Source organism: Centroberyx gerrardi, chromosome 12 (genome assembly GCF_048128805.1).
Source record: "Centroberyx gerrardi isolate f3 chromosome 12, fCenGer3.hap1.cur.20231027, whole genome shotgun sequence".
Lineage (NCBI taxonomy): Eukaryota > Metazoa > Chordata > Actinopteri > Beryciformes > Berycidae > Centroberyx > Centroberyx gerrardi.
Genome location: NC_136008.1, coordinates 10,274,848 through 10,298,112, shown reverse-complemented (window position 1 = coordinate 10,298,112; position 23,265 = coordinate 10,274,848). Strand labels below are relative to the sequence as shown.

General features: G+C 41.9%; 3 protein-coding genes across 3 annotated transcripts; 1 reads left to right on the top strand and 2 right to left on the bottom strand.

The window, feature by feature from the left end:
• The first annotated feature begins 571 nt into the window (after positions 1-571).
• taf12 (TAF12 RNA polymerase II, TATA box binding protein (TBP)-associated factor) lies at positions 572-4,692 on the top strand. The gene is made up of 6 exons (XM_071908503.2): positions 572-716; positions 1,151-1,388; positions 2,076-2,153; positions 2,506-2,620; positions 3,304-3,392; positions 3,622-4,692. The coding sequence occupies exons 2-6, from the start codon at positions 1,308-1,310 to the stop codon at positions 3,655-3,657; spliced, it is 399 nt and encodes a 132-aa protein (XP_071764604.1). The 5' UTR covers positions 572-716; positions 1,151-1,307; the 3' UTR covers positions 3,658-4,692.
• A 935-nt stretch (positions 4,693-5,627) lies between these two features.
• On the bottom strand, positions 5,628-8,638 carry rab42b (RAB42, member RAS oncogene family). Its single transcript, XM_071908502.2, has 2 exons — positions 7,784-8,638; positions 5,628-6,706 (listed from the first exon to the last, which is right to left on the bottom strand). The coding sequence occupies exons 1-2, from the start codon at positions 7,999-8,001 to the stop codon at positions 6,256-6,258; spliced, it is 669 nt and encodes a 222-aa protein (XP_071764603.1). The 5' UTR covers positions 8,002-8,638; the 3' UTR covers positions 5,628-6,255.
• A 1,483-nt stretch (positions 8,639-10,121) lies between these two features.
• Positions 10,122-20,607, bottom strand: ctps1b (CTP synthase 1b). The gene is made up of 18 exons (XM_071908496.2): positions 20,450-20,607; positions 19,188-19,368; positions 18,489-18,659; positions 17,924-18,024; positions 16,739-16,855; positions 15,821-15,904; positions 15,413-15,493; positions 15,168-15,319; positions 14,749-14,881; positions 14,462-14,550; positions 14,017-14,111; positions 13,477-13,539; positions 13,276-13,319; positions 13,087-13,183; positions 12,940-12,995; positions 12,537-12,633; positions 12,081-12,225; positions 10,122-11,125 (listed from the first exon to the last, which is right to left on the bottom strand). Exons 2-18 carry the CDS (start codon positions 19,351-19,353, stop codon positions 11,047-11,049), a joined length of 1,770 nt encoding a protein of 589 aa, XP_071764597.2. The 5' UTR covers positions 19,354-19,368; positions 20,450-20,607; the 3' UTR covers positions 10,122-11,046.
• Positions 20,608-23,265: the final 2,658 nt, after the last annotated feature.

The following is a 23,265-nucleotide window of genomic DNA, read 5'->3' as shown; positions in this document are numbered from 1 at the left end:
TATTATAGGATTACTATAGCTCTTTTTGTAAGGGATGTGTAAGGTAATTTTGTAGGTCTAATGAGCTGGTTTAATTATCAGGCACTTGACGCAGGTGGGACGTTTTTCCACTCTCGTGTTACAGATATTTGACTCTATTAATATTATGACATATGACTAATGAGTATATCATTAAAATAAATTCAGTGCAGTAGTGAATAGTGACTTTATCGTACTACCTGACATTTTATCTCCTGTGGCATTCCTATAATATTCCAATCGGTATTTATAGTTTATGTGATATTTGTATTGTATCTTCTAAAATGTATTATATGATTACTATAGCTCTTTTTCGTATATAGGGCAATTTTGTAGTTGTTTTTGTTGGTTTAATTATCAGGCACTTGACGCAGGTGGGATGTGTTACAGATATTTTTCTCCAGACAAGACTTGTTGTTGGACTTCACTTCAGATTTATGGAGAGCTCCGGTTCACTCTAGGGATCCGTGAACGTGTTGAGTCTAGTTGTAGTTCTGCAGTAGAGCCAGTGGGCGGCAGAGCAGAGGCAACATGTTTTCACAGGAAACAGAAACCGGCAGACCGGAAGTAGTGAAAAACAATCTGTCTTTTCTTTTCGTGCTGTGCAAAAGCGTTTTGAGGGAGTTTGTCCGGATCAAACTCTCATGTTGTCATCGCCACGACGCCGAAACATGGATAGATAGTGTTTGTTTTATCGGGTAAGTTGGCGAATTAACACGTAGATTGGGGAAGTAGCGTGCAACAAGCTGCACCGCTAATTTAGCAGCTAATGCTAACGTAGCCTAACCAGCTAACGTCAACGCTCGATAGCTGCTATTGTTTTTAGCACATAACATTAGCGGCGGTAGCTTTCTTATTTTTACGGAGTTGTTGAAGTTTCACGGTAATTAGCTAGTTACTCGACTGACGTTCATTTTCGTGCATGTGATCTTACGTTGCGAGCTCAGTTAATACTTTGAGTAATGGTACACGGTTCAGTTGAGAGTCTTCAGTGTGTTTTTTACGGCTAGCCAAGTTAACGCTGACCGTTAAGTCGTCTTAGCTCCGTGAGTCTGCCTGTGTCATGAACACATGTAGCTATTAAGCAGATTAACCCCCACTGCTGCTTCATGTTTCCTGTATTTTTTCTCAGATTTACGGACCTGGCCCCTGTAAAGAGAGATTCAGTCACCTGATTGCCCAGTTTGGACTGTAACTCAGGGATTTGACACCTACACAGACCACAGACACAAGGGTTTGGCCTCCTGTGAACCTCCAGACCCCCACCTGCTCTACCTGTGGCCACCAGGATGGCTAACAGCACCGCAGCCCCAGGGAAGGCTCTCGGGACCCCTGGCCCTGCTGGCAGGAGTAGCCCAGAGGGATCTCAGGTCGGTCCACTTTACACCTATCACTACTGTTGGCTATAAGTTATCTGTAAGAACAAATGCTCCTGAATAGTGCCTCTATAACAGAACTGACCAAAGTAGAGTCCACTCTCCTGGTGAAATTTGCTCCCCCACATATCTTGTTTTAGCCTTTCAAAGAATCCCAGCAAATGAGTAGATGTTGTATTTTGGCCTTTATAGTACAACTTCATTATATTTGAGGAGTAAGTTGTTAAGGTGTCTCTGCACCAATGTCACCATGGCAAGGCATGGCTTTTTTTTTTACCAAGTGTATAAAAACGTACCATGATGACACAAGACCTGAGGAGCTTATCCCTTGATGTGATGTGTGTGATCTTTTAAAAAAAATATCAGTGAATGTCTCAGAGCCCACAAGCCAATTTATCTTCTGGCCCTTGGCCCTCAATGTCAAAGATTTCAGGCACTGTGCTCCGTATTGCTTGAAGGGGTTCTGTGTACAAGAGAGATGGGTACATCCTGACACAATTAGTTGATTACATAAGGACTGACATGGCTAAAAAAAAAATCAAAATGCCTGAAGCGAGTTGTTGCATTTTGGACCATCATGGAGCTTTTGATAGACTTCTGTAGTGAGCGTACCATGTTTTCTGTCCACTCCTGCACCATATTCAAAGTCTGAGTGATTGCATACATCTGTTTTCCTCCCAGGTGCTCAGTAAGAAGAAACTGCAGGACCTGGTGAGAGAGATCGACCCAAATGAGCAGCTGGATGAGGATGTGGAGGAGGTGTGTCCATGGTTTTAATGTTGTCACACTATGTGCTATGAATTTATAATGTACAGAGAAAAACATGAGCAGGTTTGGAATTTAGGCTGTGAAATTAACACCAGCTGCATCTGGCGAAATCTTAAATTGTTGCCGCAAAGCTTTTCTCACCGTCTAGCCACTTTTGCAGTAAACAAACTATCATTTGGAAGTCTAATTCTGTTTAAAAACCTAGCTGGATGGTAAAATGGTGTAAATAGCTGCTGATTCGAGGGATTTTACAGCCATTGTGGCATGCTGACTAAAAAGTTTGTTTCCTGTACTGAACATGAACTATTAATTGATGGTTTTCTACCTGCCTCTGCCTTCTCAGATGCTGCTACAAATCGCAGATGACTTTATAGAGAGTGTAGTGACGGCTGCGTGTCAACTGGCACGCCATCGCAAGTCCAACACCTTGGAGGTGAAGGATGTCCAATTACATCTTGGTGAGTTGCTGGCAGGCTTTCTGCTGAGTTGTAAAAATGCTTAAGCAGCACATAATATTGCCACCAGGGTGGGTTTATGAGCGTCTCTTAGGATCATTCAAACACCTTCACAAGCAAACAGTAAGGCTGTCAGAAACCACTGATTAGCCTTTAGATTACAAGATACATTGTGTGAACCCATTTTAAAGACTTTGAAATATTTTGCATGGTGTTATTGGGGTTTACATTCTCCTCATGGTCAGAAAATGCACTGGAGCCACGTAATAGTTTAAAAAATAGTTTAGAAAGGGGAAAGGTGGGTTTCAGGATAACATTTTCAACCAAAAAAAACTGGCAACTGCATTGTAATCTCTGCTGCATTGCTATCTTCAGTTGGAAGCACTCACAATCACAATGCAGTGCATGGATAGTCACGGCTCCTACAGTTTTGGAATATGAAAATGTTGTTTTTCAGGCCTGAAAACGTCTTCACAAATGTCCAAAAACTTTCAGAAATGTCATGGAGTGTCACGCTTTACTGCTGCTAGACTGAGTTACCTATAAAAGGAATGATAGCCCAGATAACAGATTTACTTGTTGTATAAAGAAATTGAGCTGTATGTCTTGGAGTTGGCAAAATGTGTCTGAGTCCTGAGTTGTTCATGAGGGTGTGTCCCACTGACACTGTGTTTTGCTTTTCTCAGAGCGCCAGTGGAACATGTGGATTCCTGGTTATGGTTCAGATGAGATCCGGCCGTTTAAGAAGGCTTGCACCACAGAGGCTCACAAACAGGTCAGTATAGATGCCTTGTTTTTTCTCTTAGCTTTCTCTTTCTCTTGGACATGTCATGATATTTTTCCAGTTAATGTTTTAATGTACACACACTAGAAAACGTGGAACAACTGCTCTCCAAGAATCGTGTAGGTGTCAATATTTGTGGTTCTTTTTGACCAGGCTTTAAGTGTGTATTGCAATGAGCACATGTAGTCGGCCTAACAATTTGCATTTGTTCTCATTTCAGAGAATGGCACTGATCCGCAAGACAACCAAAAAGTAGCAAGACTGTACACTAATATGTTGTACCCGCCCGTTGTGTTTTTTCTCTTTTTCAACTGAGATTTTTTGGGAGTTGTATTGCTGAAGATGAAGGAGATGGTTGGGATGGGAGCATAAAATAGGGGGGTGGTGGTCGGGGTATATTTTTGACAGTGGATAGTGTTGCTCTTTCACATGATGTCCCTCTGGTTTTGTGGTGTTTTGCCAGCACCGTCACACAATAATCTAATTCTTGGCCCATTTTGTTGCCATTCAACTTAGACTGGCAAAGAACTATTCATTACGTTTGTTCAGTAAACATTTACAGGGGTAAGTTTTTTGGATTGTGACCACTGTTGTATCCACTATGCCTTTTGATATTCTAGAGTATACGGATGCCAATGTTATTGAATGTTCTGTCCCCTTAAAAAAAATCTCATCTTTGGAATTATCTTGCCAATAATAGAAAATCTGATATATATGTGTAACCTAAGTGTAAGAAAGGTTGTGACTATTCTGTTGAATCTATCACTCAAGTTATTGGATGCTGTGGATTATAATTGTTTGTTTTGTAAAGGGGTTATACTACCAAATTCTGACTTTGTAAATGATGGCCACATTACACTTACGTTTTTTGCTTTTGTTTTTTTGTTAGGCATGTACTTGCTGTTGTGTATTAAGTGTTTCTGAATGTAGTAGGTTTTATCACATAAACAGACTTGTTTTTCAACCAGCCTCATAAATGCACACTTTTGCTTTTATTTGTATCCATGGGTCTTGTTTGGGGAACCGATTGCAAATAATAATGGAGAAGAAATGGACTCCTGATGTTGACTTTTCATAAGATGTCACAGAAAAAAAAAAAGATAAATGACTGATATTATTCAACAAGAATGAGTATAGGAGTCTGGCTTGTATTGCCAGACTGAAGTGAGCTAGGGTTGGGCATGGGTCTCTGGATATACATGGTAAAAAGGGGCATATTTGACTTTGTAGGGCAGCGTTTTAGTTTAACCTGTCTTTTTATTCCATAAATAAAAACAAGATTCATACATCACTGTGCATTTAAGTGTTTTTCTCCCCTCTGCACTGGCAAGTGTTTTCTCCATGTTTATCACTGAAACACCCAGTAGTTATATCATTTATGCTTGCCATACTAATGCATCTGTGTTTTGAAAGGTCGAGTGAATATTAAAAAGCAGCCCTCCAGACCAATCCTAGGAGCGAATCAGTCAACATTTGTATTTGTGGAGAACCAACTACACAGAATCTCATGCAGACACAAGAGTGGCTACTGGTCAGTGACTCTTAAATTTTGTAGTTGCAGAATAAGTATTCTGTGCATTTCTATTGCAGAAACACAGGAGATTATTCACTGACTAGAAGAAAAATAATTGCCATAAAAGCCTTCCAACATTCCAAAACAACAATATCCAAAGATACACAAGAGAGCTTTCAGTTCATCAATTACTTAAATTTCAGCAACACTCACAAACAATCACCCACTTAACTGGATGCTGTGAAATTTTTGGTAATGCTAAAATGCTTTTTCCAGACAATGACACAGACTACGGTTCTTGAGTCTGGCCCAAATTTTCTGCCAGGATATCCAGAAAGCACTACAGTGATGCCTCTGTTCTTACCCAGAAGACCCAATCCCCTATCCTCATCTGCTGCCAATCATCGCCAAAACCAGCAACGGTCAGCTCCCCTTGACCGGCAAATGGTCAAGGATCACCTCGTTCATTAGACTGAATGAGGCAGCGGCTTCAGCTACTTTCTGATTCAATGAGGCAGCTATTGAATCTGATTGATTGGGGCTGTGGTCCCAACCGGGGATTGAAGCAAGCTATGACCCCATTAGTCCTTGATTTTCAGGTCGCCTGTGTGCTTAAGGTCTCCTATCAGAGAGCATGAATCCAGCAGCCCCTCCTAACCCTCTACAGTCATATAAAAAGAGAAAACTATAGATTTGGCAACTGAAAAAACCTATCAAGTAAACAAAATCTTTATTTTTAGAAAGTTGAATTTTCACCCATTTCGTGAATATATGTTACAAGATTAGCAGGTATTGTATCTCAGAAAGTATTGCACATTGACAGAAAAAGATTGCAATTAGATTGCAATTTTCAACCAGAGCACCCTGGACAAGTGTAAGGTTTGTGAGTTTTCTACCTGCATAACTGTACATCCATATTCATAGAATCCAGAATCTTTTAACATCGATTTATCGATTTATCAATTTGTCGATTTGTCGACAAATCAATTTGTCGATTTGTACCCATGTGCTCTGTGACGCTTATGTGGGTGTTTTTGTTTTTAGTCTTTTTTTGTGATTTTACTGCCTGCTCTGGTTTGTACAGCACTTTGGTCAACGTGAGTTGTTTTTAAATGTGCTTTATAAATAATTTTGACTTGACTTGACTTAACAAATTTGTCCATTACATGACTCTTTGTCAGACAACAACCAGGGTAAAAAAAAGTACTGACAAAGCAGATTTTCTCATGATCATCATGTCACACAGTAAAATCCTATCAGAAAGTCTGTCAGCTCCCAAAGGGCCAGTTTTGGTTTTACAGCAATATGAGTCCATATGGGCGACCACCACCAGTCCGCAGTTTAACCACAGCACTTCTTGTTGTTCTTGGGGGCCGTGCTGGGCTGAACCTGGCTGGCTTTCTGTAGCTGCAGCGCCCGCGGGGCAGAGCACTTGACCCCGTCCCAGCCCTCTCGCAGCTCTACCTCTCCACTCAGAAGACCCTGGTAGACCCGCCGGGTGAGAAGCTCGAAGGACTCTCTCACGCTCTGGCCCGTCTTGGCCGAGGACTCGATGTAGAGCATCCCCAGCTGTCCAGCCAGGTTCTCGGCCTCCTCCCGGCTCACCACCCTCTCCCCGTGAGCGTCCCGGTCGCTCTTGTGGCCCACCAGGATGAACAGCACTTTGTGTGGCTGGACTCGCTCACACACCTCGGCATGCCACTCTTTAATATGATCAAAGGAGGCGTGGTTGGTCAGGTCAAAAACCAGTAGACCCCCGACGGAGTTGCGGTAATAAGAGCGGGTCACTGACCTGGGGGAAGGAGAGAGGAAGAGAGAAGAGAGAGGGGTGAGGTTTGAATTTCAACATGAAAACAGTGTGACCTCCACAACCCAGTAGGACCACAAGGCCAAGTGCAGGCGTTAAATTTAGCTGCCAACGTATTACCATTCAACTTATTACAGTAGGCAAATAATCAGCTGTTTCTCTGCACTAGATGTTTCACTTCAGTTTTTCAAATAAGCAGACAGAAAAACAGATAACCAGTGTTTTTCTTACCCCGGTTATCAAACTGTCAAGAAGCATGTAGTTCCCGCTTGAGTCACTAAATTTTTGAAAGCCCAGTGATAAAGGGACATAAGTGAGGTGTGAACTTCTATCTAATATCACTTCTTCATCAGAATGCTTCTCTACTAAGTAAACTTAAGACTAAAAAAAAAATACAGACTGCTTTGACTGAGCTTTTAGCTCAAGACTCATGCAGGATTGACATGGCAGAACCCATGAACACACACACAGGCACAGTCTGCAACCCATAATAGTTCATGTGATTGGAGTGCTCAAAGTCAGAAATAGAATGAAAAACAACAGCTCTGATTCTTTCATCGAACTGAAACATAATACCTTTTTCAAGAGCTGGCTTTTCTACTTGATCCATCGCACATATCTCTGTACACACTGTAGACTGAACTTGTAAGTGGGGGTGACAGGTTGGATACACATTCATAGTTTGAGGCAAATCGGGATAGTATATTTGCATGGACACTAGATATGCTTCTTAGATATTCATCTCTCTGTTTTCATAGTACGCTTTACTGTCTTACACATTGAGGCATAGAATGGTGCAACCATTGACCAGATGCATAAAGATAATAAAGATGCAAGATGTCCTGGTTTGACATTGTAAGTCACCCCACAATGCAAAGAATTCAAACATCAGTATCTGCTCTTGACAATTTTGAAAGCAGCTGGGAAAATTTGGAAACAATGTGCGCGCATTGTACAGCAGGATTGGTCTGGAGGGCTGAATGACACCAATGAAGACAGACATCTCCTTGTTCTTTGTCCCCATTTGTGATGTTTTGATGTCACAAGGTGGTTCATCCTCACCTGAACCTCTCCTGACCCGCTGTGTCCCAGAACTGCAGCTTGACCCGAACCCCTGGCTCCACCTCCAGGAAGTGAACATAGAAGTCCACGCCGACCGTCTGGTTCACGGTGTCGAGGAACATGTCCTCGGTGTAGCGCTTCAGCAGGGAGGACTTGCCCACTGTGGAGTCCCCCAGCATGATGATCCTGAACTGGTACTGCCACAAAGTCAGGTCCATAGCTGCTGGGTAGTGGCGAAAAAGATGGATGAAGACAGGGAGGATAGATGGAGGTGCGGAGATAGAGTAAGTATTGGGATAGAGAGAGGAGAAAAAAAAAAGATGGGGAGGTAAGCAGAAAGTCTTGAGACAAGAAGATAAATGGAAGGAGTACAGTAAAGAAATGATAAATGGGGTACTGAGAAGGGTCAGGAATGATGGAAGAGGAATACAGTGAACAGCCAGAGAGATAGCACCATGGGGTTTAGAGAGAGAGAGAGAGAGAGAGAAATATAGAGAGAGACCCTTCCCTGCAGGAGGCCAGCAACTGGTTCCCACCAGCTGGTTCCCTATCCTAGACGCTCCCAGTGTTGAGAAACAGCGCCGAGCAGCCACTCCTCATAAATCTCATGTACAGTAGAGCAGTCGGAGCCCATGGTCAGCCCACACCTTTATGTACTGACAGTCGTGGCATGAGTCTCTCTCTCTCTCTCTCTCTCTCTCTCTCTCTCAGAGATGGTGTGTGTGTCGGCTCCTTATAGATCCTCAATGAAAGCAGGTGTGTAGAAATGTCTGTTCAGTGAAGTTCAGTATTGTTTCTGCTGTCCACATCCAAGCTGCTGGTCTTGACTGCTACTCTAAGCATGTGCATGGCTCTCCCTGAGTGTGTGCAATACAGGGGTGGGGACTTGTAAAGTTTGCCTGCGCCTGTTGATACTTGACAAAAGGAGGGGCAAGAACAGAAAGAAGTAGGGAGGGCTGTTTAGATGGAAAGGGAGGGCTAGAAGTGGGAGAGAGAGGGGGGAGGAGGGGAGGAATATAAGGAAGTAGCTGTTGCATTCAACACCATATCAAGCCAAGCCTTGCGATTTCCTGTTGTCACCACCTCACAAATAAACGATGTGTCACCATTAATAAGCATATATGAGTGTATGCAGCCATCTGCCCATGTAGGATACAGCAGTGAGTCATTCCATTCTGCAGCCCTGCATGGTCTCTCTGTAGATTACTGAACACTGCCACCTAAAAAGGGAAGTTGATAACAATACAGCTTTAAGTCCCCTGGGAAACTCTAGGAAAAGCTCAGGATATAAATTCCTTCTTCTGCAAGGGTTTGTTTGGGGTTTTATGTTTAGTACGTCTAACCCTAACCCAACGCTAAATAAAGGACCCTGGATTGTTTTTTACTTAATGAGAACAGTGCTGTTAATGAAGGCAAAGCAAGTTAATTTTTCTAAGTATGTGATTGAGAGTAGCCGTGCATATTTCATTTAAATATTTGGCTAAAAACACCTGTGACTAACAAAAGTCTCACACACTCACTGACAAAAAGCAGAACTAATATAAATGCCAGCTTCCCCTGAGAGAGAAGTGGATTTGGAAATACTGTAGGAGTATACATTTTCTACCCACTGAGGTAACTTAGCACACTATATTTCATGTGATCTGCACATCTGTGATTCACATAATTATTATTAGTATTGAATATTGAATCTTAATTATACAAATGTGGCATGCTTATCCTAAATTTTCTTCAACAAAAGATGAAAATAAGAAGAGATAAACTATCCTGTAGCTGAATCTGGTTATAAATTCATGCCACTCAATTTAACATGAGACCAAGAGAAGTGAAAATATAACTTGGAAGGCAGAAGCAAAGCTGTCTGGGCCTGTTGGCGTTGCCTTGGTGTAATGGCTTTACTAATGATACGTTGCTGAGGTGTTGTAATTTAATAATGTGATACTTGCTGACTGTACAGCTATACGAGATCTCTTGATATCAACTTTCAGTCATCTTTCTTTTCCACCTAACACTGTGTTGACCCAAGGGCCTGACTGTCAGATGACTGTTTCAGCATAACCCATTTTGGGAAGTTCTGGGTCAGATGTGGCAGTAAAAGGCAATGGACTTTGAAAACATTATTTGTGTGGACTTTTTCTGTAGGTCACCAGACCTTGGCTTTCCACAAGAAACAACAGTCAGCAATTATGAGGCTTTAGCATTGCTTGTTGAAGATGTCAGCAGACAATGTGTCATGATGCTGGCATAACATGTCAACTTAGGCACACTTGTGTTCTAGTGCAAGATGAAAATTCATGTCCAACCCATATTCACACACAAAAAAACCATGGAACACTCATTTAAAGTTTGTTCACCAATTTAATCTCATAAAGAAAAAGATTTGCATGTACACACCATGCAACACAGTGCAAGATTGTCATTTGAAACCAGAGGTGGAAGGTATGATACATACTGAAGTTATATTGCCTGAATGATTTGAAAGTCAACAGCAGAAACACATTTATATATACACACAGACACAAAGCATCATAAAACATGGTAAAGACATACAATAACAAGCATTTCAAATGAGTAAATGTGACAGTGTCACTAAAATCATGTCTGATCTTCATGATACACAGGCAAATTTCATGATGCAACATAAGCTAATGTCTCCAGCAACTGTAAACAGTATTTTATCATTGCATTTCTGTTCTTTACAGACCACTGTTTTTCATATTTATTTTGACCTAGTTACAAGTTCCTATCCCTGCTGCAGAATACATTGCCCATCTCCACCTCCTCATTATTTGCCCATGCATCATGGTCTTAATGATGAAAGACAATGCACAAAGGTTCATAGGATCAGATCTTCCCGTTTATCTCTCACACTCTATTCTTTAGTGTACCACAAACTTTACATCTTTTGTTTTCCCTTACAAACAAATTATTATTACATACAGTATTACTGCCTTTTGCTTATTGCTGCAAGTCTAAAACACCAGCAGAGTACTTGGCAAGAAATGCCCTTTATATTCATACAAATCAATCAAGGCATGAGATATTCAGAGTATAAAGTATTAACACCATATTGCCATTCACTGTACCAACCAGAGTCTAAAAACAGTTTAAAAGAAGTTTTGGTTTTGCAGCGTCAGAAACCTTACAGAGTTAATGGTGAGCCGCCAGGTGAGCCTTCTACTCACCTGGATGAATGACAGCTGTATTGAGTCCACAGATATTGAGGTACATAGGCACAGGCAAAAGCTACTTGGGTTTTAGTCCTAGGACACAGAGGGGAACTTAAGCTCGGAGATCTCAGAGTCAGGAGAGCTGCTGCCACTGCGGTCGCTGTAAGTGTCCCTGCAATGCAAGGCAAATACATGCAACAATGAGTATTATAGCAGTAATACCCGAAAGTGTTCTTTACTGTGATTATAAGTGCAATGGTGGTGCAATAGCTTCAGCAATACCTTACCATTCATCACAGTAAAGAACACTCTCAAGTGTATATAGGGGTTACCAAGGCATGTGTTTCTTCAAAGCAGCATACATTACATATATATGAATACTAAACAGGAGTAAACAAGACAGATTGGTAAGTATCAACCAATAAGTCACAGCTAGCTGTGCTTTAAGGGAATTAACAGCATAGCTGGAATGTGTCTTTGATCAGAGTGCTAATTACCTTGGTTTCCCCAGCTTTCCACATAATAAAAACAAATCATAACAGAATAGGCCTTCATTCATGAAAACAAATAAACTACATTTGAGTAAATGAAAAGGTGCAAAAATAGGTCAAGAACATTAAACAACTCCATAACCAAATTACAAAGTGGATATTATACAGTCACAAATATGGAGTATTTCTTCTTTCCCATAGATTATGGTTAAAACGGCTAAAGCCATCCCCTAGATAACCTACCAATCAAAGGATAATACTTAATACTTTTATAGTTAACAGATCAAGTATGACAAATTCCATCATGCTCCAACTGCTTAGGCCTCAGTCAAATGTGATTTAATGCAACTCCAAAAAGAACAATTTTTAAATGGTATGCATCAAAGGCACTTTAGCCAATAAAGAGGAAAGCTGGATGTAAAACACTGAAATAACATTTTGATTAGCTATAAAACTTTTCTGCAGAATCAGAGAAAACTGGGGGGGACTAATTAATCTCCACCAAGATCTCACGATGGTTCGAACGGAAGCTAAACCTACGAACTGCTGCAGCATCACAACATGGCAGCTTCTTTTGACCTTCCATTATATGACTTTTGAAACAGAACTCATTCCTGTTGAGCTATACAGCCTTACCGTGGTGAGAGGCGACAGCCCTTGAGCAGGTAGCCCTGGAGTTTCCCTGCAGCGGCCAGCAGGAGACCAAAGTATGGAGGAGAGGGTTTGATGGGCCTGGAGGTGAACTCTGGATGGTACTGCACCCCCACAAAGTAGCCATGATCTGGAACATACACAGGGCAGATACATTAGTATTTGGGGAGAATCTACTAAACATACCACAGTTAGCAGGTGATTTATACTGTATAAAACACATGGTTCAAATATTCCCTCATAACAAAGGAAGATGAAAATAAGAAAATGAGCATTTTGATGCATAGAAGAGATGATATAAAAAAAAAAACAACAGCAGCCTCTTGGAGGTAAGCCAAATTAAATGTTCCAGGTGAACTCAAGGTGAGGAATACAGCATGCTGGGGCAGCACTGGCAGTAACAGCATGCGGATGCTCGCTTTCTTTGGCAGTTGACCTCACCCTCCAACTCAATGACCTCCATCCTGTCTCCTTCCACATCCTGGCCAACAAAGCGAAGACCGCTGCCTTCAAAGTGGTGCTTCAGCTCAGGATTCACCTTAAAACAAGCATAGAGGAAGTTATCCTATCCTATAACAGAAGACTGGGTCAGGACCCAAAGGTGAAACACAGGAAGATCAAAATGTACGCTCAAATTATCCTGGTTGAGCTGGTATCCAAAGCTATATTAAGTTATATTGTAGGATATTTTTATAGACATTTAGACACTTTTATTGATCGGCAACATAACTGTCAATTCAATAAGATTATCCTACAAAAATAAGGTTTTTGTCAAAGACCTTTTGAAAATATGGGCTCCCACACAAAAAGCTCCAAAACAAAGAAACACTGTTCTAGTCTTTACCTCGAATCTGTGTCTGTGCCTCTCATCAACATATTCCACATCTCCGTACAGTTTCCCTGTGATGATGAAATATCAGCCGTCAGAAACGCAACAAATGGAAACACAAAAGGCCAACCAGTCCCCCATTCATTTGAGGATGGCACTCACTCAGTATACTGGTACTGGATTTGAAAATGGTCCGCCTCTTCCCCAGCCGCATAGTCCCGCCCATCTGCCCTGGGTTGTGCTCTGGCATGTCAATCACCTGTGGAGATGGAACAGGATGTTTAAAAACCAGCCGAGTGATGGTATGAGATATGAGATGGGTTAAAAAAAACAAAACAAAAAAAAACCTACCACTGGGTGTTTGGATTCTGGGTCAAATTCTGTGGAGTTGGCATCTGAAACGGACAACAAGCAAAACTTCCTTCATCTGATTTAGTAGCTCAAACAAACTTAACAAATGTTCTAATATTCTTTCGCTATGAAATACTACACCAGAGGATTCAAATGTTTTTTAAGCAGTGTCCCCAGGTGAACTGAGCGGTGATTACTCACCTTGCCATCCGAGAACATTGCGGGCGAACTCGCACACTGCCAGCTGCATGCCCAAGCAAACCCCTGCATAAAACAACACCAGCAGGATTATTGCATAACGAGAGCTGTTGTAAGGACTCGTAACTGAAGAAACAAGATCCCCGTTGTGCAAACCATTTCTATGACAAACAGCACTGTATTTGCATAGGATTATAGATAATATGAATTTAATTTGCTTGCACACAAACAATCATCTATAAACATACTGACAGTATTCAGCTGCACACCGAAAGGCTTCAGACCCGTTCCACTACTTCCGTGTCTTCAGCAATCGATACCCTGGATGGAACAATGCGTTTTGTCTCCAGGCTTCACCAGGTTTGCTTTTATCATGAAATATTTAGGATATGAAAATATTGTAGCGGGTCAGAGGCCTTTCAGAGTGCAGTAAAATATTTTCTGTATTGCATGGATAATTATTCCTGGTCTAAGTACCGCGGTGCAGAGGGCATCTACACCCCATGAGACAAATAAACGTCTAATCCTTTTCTTTCCCCTTACCCAGGAACGGCTTCTTCTGTTTCCTCGCCCAGCTGATAGCCTGGATCTTGCCTTCTGTCCCTCTCACACCAAAACCTCCTGGTACCAACACGCCACTGTGGGGAGAAAGAGAAGAATGACAGCCTTGTGAAGAGTGAAGAGTTTTGTATAAAAAAAAAAAAAAAAGAGATATCCACCATCTGAATAAAGTGACACCTAGTCTTACAAAATGATTTATAGTAACAAATTACGGCACTTTTTAAAGGACAGTGGGTGGCATAATGACTTAATTAACAAAATGATAACACACTGGATCCTCTATAATTTGCAGGTAGAGATGTTATACGATGTCTGTAGCTTCAGGGAGTGATGTTTTTCCACAATGGGGGTATAGTGTTTTCGAACTCCTCATATGAAAAGTCTGTATCTGGAGTGTGTGTGTGTTCTTCCAGGTCGGGCTACTCACTCGGCACTGCAGAGTTTCTGCCAGGCCTCGTGGTATTTGACTGGCTCATCCTGTAGAGTGGTGGCCTCCAGGTCTGCTGAGTCGATGTACTGTAATGCGGATGAACAGTGTTAATGGGAAGGTTAGTCAGCATCATGAGCAACAGGCTTAAAGATTGTAGAAATAAATACATATATAGAATATAAATACAAATCAAAACGCAATCGAAACGTCAAAATAGTGACGCCAAAACTAGCAATCTAAATACAAGTTACAGACATGTAAAAGTGTTTCAGCGATCTCCGTACCTTGATCATTAGTTTGTGGTTAATGGCGAGGGCTGAGTGCTCCAGGGCCTTGATAACTGAGGCGTAGGAGTCGGAGAGCTTGGTGTATTTCCCCACCAGGGCTATGGAAACCTGCTCCAGGAGACGGTCAGATCTGAGGAGTGAGCGGGATCGTATACTGAACTCATCTGGTGCATCACTGAGTCATAATTTCACAGCTTCGTTGAATGAGACCTCTTTTTCCAAAATGCAACACAGCAGGGGCCAAGAGGACCATTTGTTATCTTTCAGAATCCATCATTTTTTGGAATGTGTTACCCTCATTCCCACAGGTGACAGGGTGGCTTGGTGGTTAAATCGACTGTCCCATGTCATATGAATCCGTGAGAAAGACACCGAACTGAAAATAAAAAGTGTATGGGTCTGATATTCTTCCTCACCTGTCAGACATCTCCTTCCACTTGGTGAGCATCTTCCTCGCCCTCATCTCGATGGGCAGGTCCAGCCGCTGACAGAAGTAGCCCACCACACCCTGGTCCTCCAGCAGCAGGGGCACTCTGTAGATGGACGAGACATCGTGGACACAGATCACCTGGAAGGAGTGAAGAAAGACGTTATTTCAATTTTGCTCTACACTCGGAGCTTCGAGTAAGGGTGTTATCGTAGAGAAATCATAGTACATCACCTGTGTGGGCTCCACATGACAGAACATGGAGATCTTCTCCTTGACAGCTGTTTCTAGGGGCGTTGAACAGCGGCACATAATCTGACAAAAACAACCAAAAAACAAACATCTTTAAAAAGTATATCATGGTAAAAAAAAACACTGCCCACTCAAACAGGGTACATGCTCATAGATTCCTATTCAAGCTATGCATGTTTGACTCATTTGTAGACATGTCATAGTGTTAGCCGTGTCAGTTTTTGCACATTTGCATTGTCTCCACCATGAGATGATTGTATAACAGTAATGATTAACTTCTAGATAACTTCTCTGACTGTTTTCAGCATCCCTGCACCCTGGGATGTCCCATTCATATCTGTAGTCCAGGAGGGGATGTAAAGCTTGAGAACAAGGTGTAATGTGACTCACCAAATCTGGAGACAAGCCCAGTCCTCTGAGCTCTCGGACGCTGTTCTGGGTGGGTTTGGTTTTCTGTTCTCCCGTGGCGCGGGGCTGAGGACACAAAAGGAAATTCACCTCACAATTGTAGCGCTTTGTTGTGTATGAGAAACAAATTACTGGGTGAATGTGAGGAACGAAAGATAATAGAAAATAACACGCACACCACTGTGCTCTCTTTTAGTGGTGCAGGGAATTAACTCCCCTGAACATTCAAGTCCAAAGGGAAAAAAAAAGGTGGAAATTCCCGCAGGATCACCTCTGTATTGACTTATTTGTTGACGTTTAGGTCAAACGACCTTTCTCAAGACATGTTACCCACAAAGTGACACAGTGCTTATATATATCTAGCTCCATAGGTCCAAATTGCATGATCATTCAAAATTAAATAATGGTATTATATAAGTAAGTACTCATGCATACATATGTACACACAATAATATATGCATTCTATGAATATGGAGGGGGGGGGTCCAAGATGGGCTCAAAATGACAAGATGGACAAATGGATAGGATATACGTAGTTCTATTAATATCAAGACGTGAGAACTCAATCTCCATCTCAGTAGAAAAAATAGATCCTATATATAAAAATATAAGTTTAAAAATACTAGGGAGTTTTAACATTACCCTGTGATTTTCTTAAACGAGTGTGAGTCTTCACACTCAAAACACCAGTAGGTTTTATTACCCTTCTATATCACTCTTATCCTTCAATTTAAAAAGCAGGTAGAAAACAAAACGTGTATCAACCTTTATCATTTATTTTATTACATGTTTCTTTAAGCAGGCATGTTGACATATAAACAACCATCCTGCCCCTCTCCCACTCTCTGCGATGATACCTGTGATGACTACATGATGTGCGTGTTGGCCAAGGTGCCATACCTGCGGTACGAGGCTGACGTGGATGTTACAGAAGTTCTCCCTCTTCACCTTGAACTGGAACTGTCTGAAGGCCTCGATGAAGGGCATGCTCTCTATGTCGCCCACTGTTCCTCCCAGCTGTTGACACAAAACACCAGCTCAGACCGCAGCACCCCACGCACAAACACACAAACACACACATTGGTACTCAGCACCTTACGTAACCCTAATCTATTCTCAGAAAGTACAGAATCTTGTTGGGCGCGCTGAGCTCATAACACTGTCAGAGCTGGAATCCGGATTTGATTTATGCCACATTAATTAGGGGCAGGGCAAGAAATGTTTTTTTCATATAGCATTTTTTGTCCCTTTGATCTGATTTTTAGGGGCATTTTGGTCCTTTTCAGGGGCGATTTTACTGAAATATGAAATAATACCTTTGCATTGCATGTTGGCAATTAAATACTGAAGTCGTAATACTAAGCTTTACAATTTACCACACGTCTCACTTTTTTCCCCACTGCTAGAAACTCACAGCAGGCCTTACAGAGGAGGACGGTGCCGTTTTCCCCTCTCTGCCCCAACCAGTCCATCACCCCCCCCCCCACCCCACCCCCACCCTCGTTTTTTAGTTTTTTGACAATGTTGGTTGTTTTATGTTTTGTGGATGCAATGGTTTGTGCGGAGTCAGCCTTTTCTCATATTGCTGCCTGTGTGGTGCCAACATTGTCTATTGCTTCAGGCCGTGTGCTTGGTTTGATTTCTTATCAAAAACCGAAGCCATTTTTCTTGGCCAGAACGCACCGCAAAGAATCCCCTGGTCATGAATTACCACCGGTGGCCCACGGAGGTCAGCGGTCGCATTCACGGGTGACTATTTGACAACTCAATGAAAAAATGTGAACAGGGTGAAATGCAAGAAAGGGTAGTACTATTTATTGGGGTCATTTTTTTGCCCCCTCATTTTTAATTTCACAGGCATTTTATGAACTCTAAAGGGCATTTGTGACACAAGCCGTCGTTAAATTCTGACCCTTGTTGGGGGTCCGGTTAGCACCGAGTTTAGCTTGAAATTTAATATGACAACTTTTGACGTGACAAAGAAGGTTTTCAATATCCTCTGACATTACATCCTAAATCTCACTTGGGCGACTATATGAATCCCTACTTGCTGAGAAAGGTGAAGACTAGCCAAGTCCAATTTACCTCTATGACACAGACTTGAGGCTCCACCCCGTCGTCATCGACCGAGACCCTGGCCTGCTTCATCACCCACTCCTGGATGGCATCTGTGATGTGGGGCACCACTAAGAAAATAGATAGAAATGATAGTAGTCAGTACAGAAAAAAAAACAAACAAACAACACAGCATGTGGGATGTACCGTGTTTTAAAGTTACATGCTTTCTAGCTTCTCTGTCCTGGAGCCGCACTGGAAAAATGGATGGAAAGAATACAAAGTCAGCATAAAATGTGCCTCACAGTATCACGCCTACTTACATTTTAAGGATTAATGGCCCCCAAAACAAACTGTACTGGTGCCTTACTGGTGTTTGTGCCATTGATAGATGGGAAAAATGTATCCCGATGTTTAGGATTGTAATGAAAAGAAAACCTAGGTAGTTTTTCCCATTAGCCTGCTTCTGTATCAAGGTCTAACCAACACCAAATATTTTTCCATACTCTTAACTGTGGCATTGTGATACCACTTAGTGCTATGATATGTAGCTGGGTATCGTAGGGTGATCTTGATTAATACGACCCTCTCTCACCCTGTACTGTCTTGCCCAGGTAGTCTCCCCTCCTCTCCTTGTTGATGACTGACTGGTAGATCTTTCCGGTGGTCAGGTTGTTGTCTCTGGTTAGACGGATGTCCAGGAAACGCTCGTAGTTCCCCAAGTCCAGATCCACCTCTCCTCCATCATCTAGAACAAACACTTCACCTGCACAACAGAGACATCGGATCAATTTAGCACATGACAATAATGTGTGTGATGTCTTACTGATCCCCGTAGTGCAATTCCTGTGTCGTGTTATATACGCGATATGGGTTTCACGATTCAATACAACCACAATAAAGTTCAATGACAACGAAGTATGCCTGCGCCGATTTTAGATGTTTATTTCTGAGACACAAATCTTTCTAGCAATGGCATTGGCTTGCTAGAATGTAAACAAATTAAAAATGTCATTATAAAGTGCAAATAATACAATTTGGATGGCGAGCTTGTGAAATTGTGATGGGCAAGCCGTCTCATTTGTGATTGCTACAGCAGAATAAAATGTAGCTTATATTGCAATTAATTTTTCTGCCCCGCGATATGTGTTTGTATTGCGATATTTTGAATTTTGATATATCGTCCCATCCCTAGTAACTACAGTACTGCAGGATTCAACCACACAGCCCAACAGGTGGATGAGAGGTCAAAGTCAATAACAGTCAACCTTGCTGAATTCACTAAAGCTCTCACCGTGCTCGTAAGGTGAGAAGGTGCCAGCGTCGATGTTGATGTAAGGGTCGATTTTGATGGCTGTGACATGAAGGCCGCAGGACTTGAGGATGGTTCCCACGCTGCTGGCGATGATGCCTTTACCGATGCCAGATATGACACCACCGGTGACCAGGATGTACTTCATAGTGACATGTGAAGACTGCGCACAAAACAGAGAAGAGGGCATGTAACCACTGAGTAAAACCTGTAATACATGTTAAACTTTCTAACTCAACCTGTATGAGCAAATGTGAGATGTAAAGCTGAGGCAAATTACCATCGACTATCATTATCATTCCAGCGTGTACCACAGAAGTCAAGTGTACTTTACTTGTATACCTGAATCACAACCCATTCTCACATTGCCTGAGTCAAGCAAACAAATAAAAAAAAAAAACAGTAGTGAGTGTGTAAACTTACTTTGTGTGTAAAATTACACTACCAGTCAATGCCAGTTTGGAATTATGCAGTGACCCAAAAAAAAAGTGTTAAACAAATGAAAACAATATTATACTTTATATTCTTTAAAGTAGCCGCCCTTTGCCTTGATGGAAAGGCAAAGGCTTTGGAAAAAATTCATGCATAGGCATCAACTTCACTATTTATATTTGTTTAAAAAACTAATTTCAAGCATTTAAGCAAAAGCCTTTAGATCAAAATGGCTTTAAGATAATGAAAAGCATAGCACATTCAATCAGGTGTGTCCAAACTTTTGACTGGTAGTGTAGGCTACTTATAATAAAGTACTGGACATTTACCGCACGACAGTTGCAATGATGTTCCACAACATATCCATATTATCTTACACGGAAATACAATGGCGGGAAACAACAACTGTAGCAACAACAACAAGAACATGTACAACAAGTATCTAGGACAGCTCAGGTGACTGTGGGCTTGCCATGCCACTTCATTCCAACGATCTGAATATTAAGATATCTTACTTATAGCCAGCTGGGGAATGCACAATGCATATACAAGGTAATCTGATAAGCAGGGAAGCAGCTAGCTATTATTCCCCAAATTTCTCGTCATTGTTGCTTAACGTTAACCTCCAAGATGAACGGTAACTTGTAATGTAGGTGACATGAAAATTACATCTGCAGCCGCCGTTACATAACAGCAGCAGCAACAACAAGGTTAATGTAGACCTTAATGTATAGGCAAGCGTAAGTATGGCACAGTTTAGCTGCTGGCTGACTTGCTAACACACATGCCTTTGTAAATCAACACAAACTCACCCAATGCTTAAAGTCGAGAAAATGAAGTCGTCAGACTGGATCTAACGTTACGTGATGTTTACCTCAAGATTATGAATCTCTGATAAGAGTTGTCTGCTAACTATCTGCGAGGGAACACAATTCCCACGTTGTGCTGTGGTACATGCACGTGTAGGACAAGCTGACTGCTCCGCTTCTCGAAACGTTGCGCGGTTCCTTCCGGGTTGCGTAGATCCTTACATGGCTCGCGACGAATGATTGACGGCACTGGCAGAGGCTTGTAGGCGATCCAGATGGCTGAGTAGTTTGCTGAGCAAGTCCTGCGCGGTCAAGGCTCGCGAAGCGGACTCGAGATGAACGTCACTGCTGCTCTTTACGTCGCTATACTGTTGTGCTCCTTCCATACCAGAGAGAGGCGACCATGTGTTTTTTTTTTACTGAATGACATCACATGGGACGGAGTGAATGAACAATTTCAAGGTCAGTGCAAGTACAACGGATATTGTAATGCGACTTGGGAATTAATTAATTGGATACACTTGCGATATATATCCGATAATAACGCCGTCCTGTCCTTGTACAGCAGATTGACCCCACTGCTACATATGTTCATGACCCTATGTTGATATTCCATTAACTCTCCAGCATCGGCTATTAAGAGATAAAAGGGTAAATGCAATGTATTCCCTAATCTAAATGTCTTAATTATTATTCACCCTCTAATTTGGCGAGAAGAGTAATTTGGTCACCCGCTATTATTTATAAATGCCAATAACTCAGACAATAGTCTCACCACTAGATGGCATATGAGTTCTATGTTTTATTAGCCAGCAGTGAAGTAGTCTAGATTGAGCAATTGGCATGCATGAGATAACTCACAAATAATGACCCCAGAAACTTGATGGCAACAAATAACTCATCAGATATTGTGACATTGAGATACTTTTAGGTTCAACACAAGCCATTAATTTTGATATAAGCATGGCTACCCTTACAGATTATGGTCTGTTATTCAAGTCAGGTGCTGCAAAATAGAGTAATCCCTCAAAAGCCCCCCATTTATTACAATGTCTGGGAGATATTAAAGTTTTCCTGCATGCATTCTCTGTCTTGCTGCTCCAGTTTTGCTGTGGGTAATGAGAGTGGGGATTCTAATTCATTTCTGTCCATGATCTTGATCTAATTAAAGACCTCATCCCTGCCACCTCATTTTCATAAGCTGTTCCCTTCAATTACATCTGACAAGTGAGCACAGACACACATTAACCTCCCGCATGAAGAGTTGCTATCCTTCCCTCGTCTCTTTGCACTCTTAAAATAACACAGAGGGCAAGTCAAAGGTAATTCCACCTCTCAGAGTCCACCTTTACTTGAAACACATCATGGGACCGCCATGCGTTACCCACCTATGCTCCCATTTTCTGGTAAAGATATCAATCTGTCGGGGGACCTCAGGGAGACACTGTGCCATGTTTTGCAATGTGTTTTGGTCAAATCTCTTGATGGTGGCCAAAGTCAGCTGTGTCCACTCATCGTTGTATGTTAATGATTGCCTGGAAATGTTTAGCCACTAATGCTTTTTACCTTCCACACAGAATAAGGGAGGCCAACCAGTCTGGAGAGATCTGAATACCGAATGAAACTTTGCTCAAAATAACTCCAGGCTAAAAGTCTTTCAAGGGGGAAATGGACCTGACCTGATTTATCCACTTAAATCATATTGGAGCTCATAGAAAATTGATGACTTTGCTGCTATTAAGATGAGTATAACATCACATCTAACATCACCGCCTTGTGACATAGGCATAGACGTATCAGTGACTGCAAAGTGAGAATGAACAACGGTATGTTTATGGACACTTAGAGTGATAATTCAGTTTGGTAGAGAATTTTTAACCTTTTTTTTTAACCTTTAACTTTGTTATGAGTTCATAAACAATTAACTCATTTTGGCTGCCCTGGGTATCTGGAGCGATTTGTTTTTATTTTGTAAGCTTAGTTCTTTCTGCATTCATAGTTGCAGTTTCCAAGACTGTGTTTTCCCCTGTAATCCTGATCATCAACAATATGAATTGGAAAAAAAAGAAGTGCCAGTTGACTGATGATTCCTGGAGCAGCTAATGTTCTATCCATGAACTAAACAAAAAAAATACCTCTGCCCTTTTTCCTTGACTCATATTTTTAATTTCTTTTCCTACACTTCCCTCTTACCTGATTATTTTAGGGTGACCAGAATATTATCAGGGTCCCTTGCACTCCCTACTGTTGGCCGTCGTTTGTAATGTCGGTGGTGGAGGAATAAAACCTTGTTCTACTGCTGCACTCATTTTAAGTCACACTGGATAACAGAAAATGCCTAAAATGTAAGTGCAAAGTAAAATGGATGCATGAAAACATTCTGCCAAAGTGAGATATCACTTTAAGTTGGCAGTGCTTCTAAAGTATCTCCACCCACTGAAGCTCGCTAGCTTTAGGGTCAGATGTCACGAACCATGTTTCACTCTCCCAGACCTCCGCTGGGCTGGGACGGCCCGACTCCCAGCCCACACAGGGATGAACATCACGGACGCACACAATGAAACAGTAGCACACATCCCCCCCCCCCCCCCCCCCCCCCCCCCCCCCCCTACGCCCCATCCACATTATTTATGAATGGGAGTGGTGCCTTTCCCCCTGTCCTCTTGCAGTTTTGGAATGTGCGAGATAGATTGACTTAAGAGAGGAACACAGATGGCTCTTAAGGCACAATGCAGTACCTAACCACTCAGAGGAAAAGTGAGCTCTTGGGCAATTAGTGTCATTATGGCTGCTCATGTGCTTGGCGGGCTGGATAAACA

Bases quoted from the DNA above. Each gene is read 5' to 3' on its own strand.
- taf12 (XM_071908503.2), top strand. From the start codon at position 1,308: ATGGCTAACAGCACCGCAGCCCCAGGGAAGGCTCTCGGGACCCCTGGC. The intron at 2,154-2,505 runs GTGTGTCCATGG...CTGCCTTCTCAG, and splicing joins TGGATGAGGATGTGGAGGAG to ATGCTGCTACAAATCGCAGA. The intron at 3,393-3,621 runs GTCAGTATAGAT...TTCTCATTTCAG, and splicing joins CCACAGAGGCTCACAAACAG to AGAATGGCACTGATCCGCAA.
- rab42b (XM_071908502.2), bottom strand. From the start codon at position 8,001: ATGGACCTGACTTTGTGGCAGTACCAGTTCAGGATCATCATGCTGGGG. The intron at 6,707-7,783 runs GTGAGGATGAAC...TCCTTCCCCCAG, and splicing joins GCGGGTCAGGAGAGGTTCAG to GTCAGTGACCCGCTCTTATT.
- ctps1b (XM_071908496.2), bottom strand. From the start codon at position 19,353: ATGAAGTACATCCTGGTCACCGGTGGTGTCATATCTGGCATCGGTAAA. The intron at 16,856-17,923 runs GTAAATTGGACT...TTGTGTCAACAG, and splicing joins CTCAAGTCTGTGTCATAGAG to CTGGGAGGAACAGTGGGCGA. The intron at 14,882-15,167 runs GTGAGGAAGAAT...CTCACTCCTCAG, and splicing joins TGGAAGGAGATGTCTGACAG to ATCTGACCGTCTCCTGGAGC.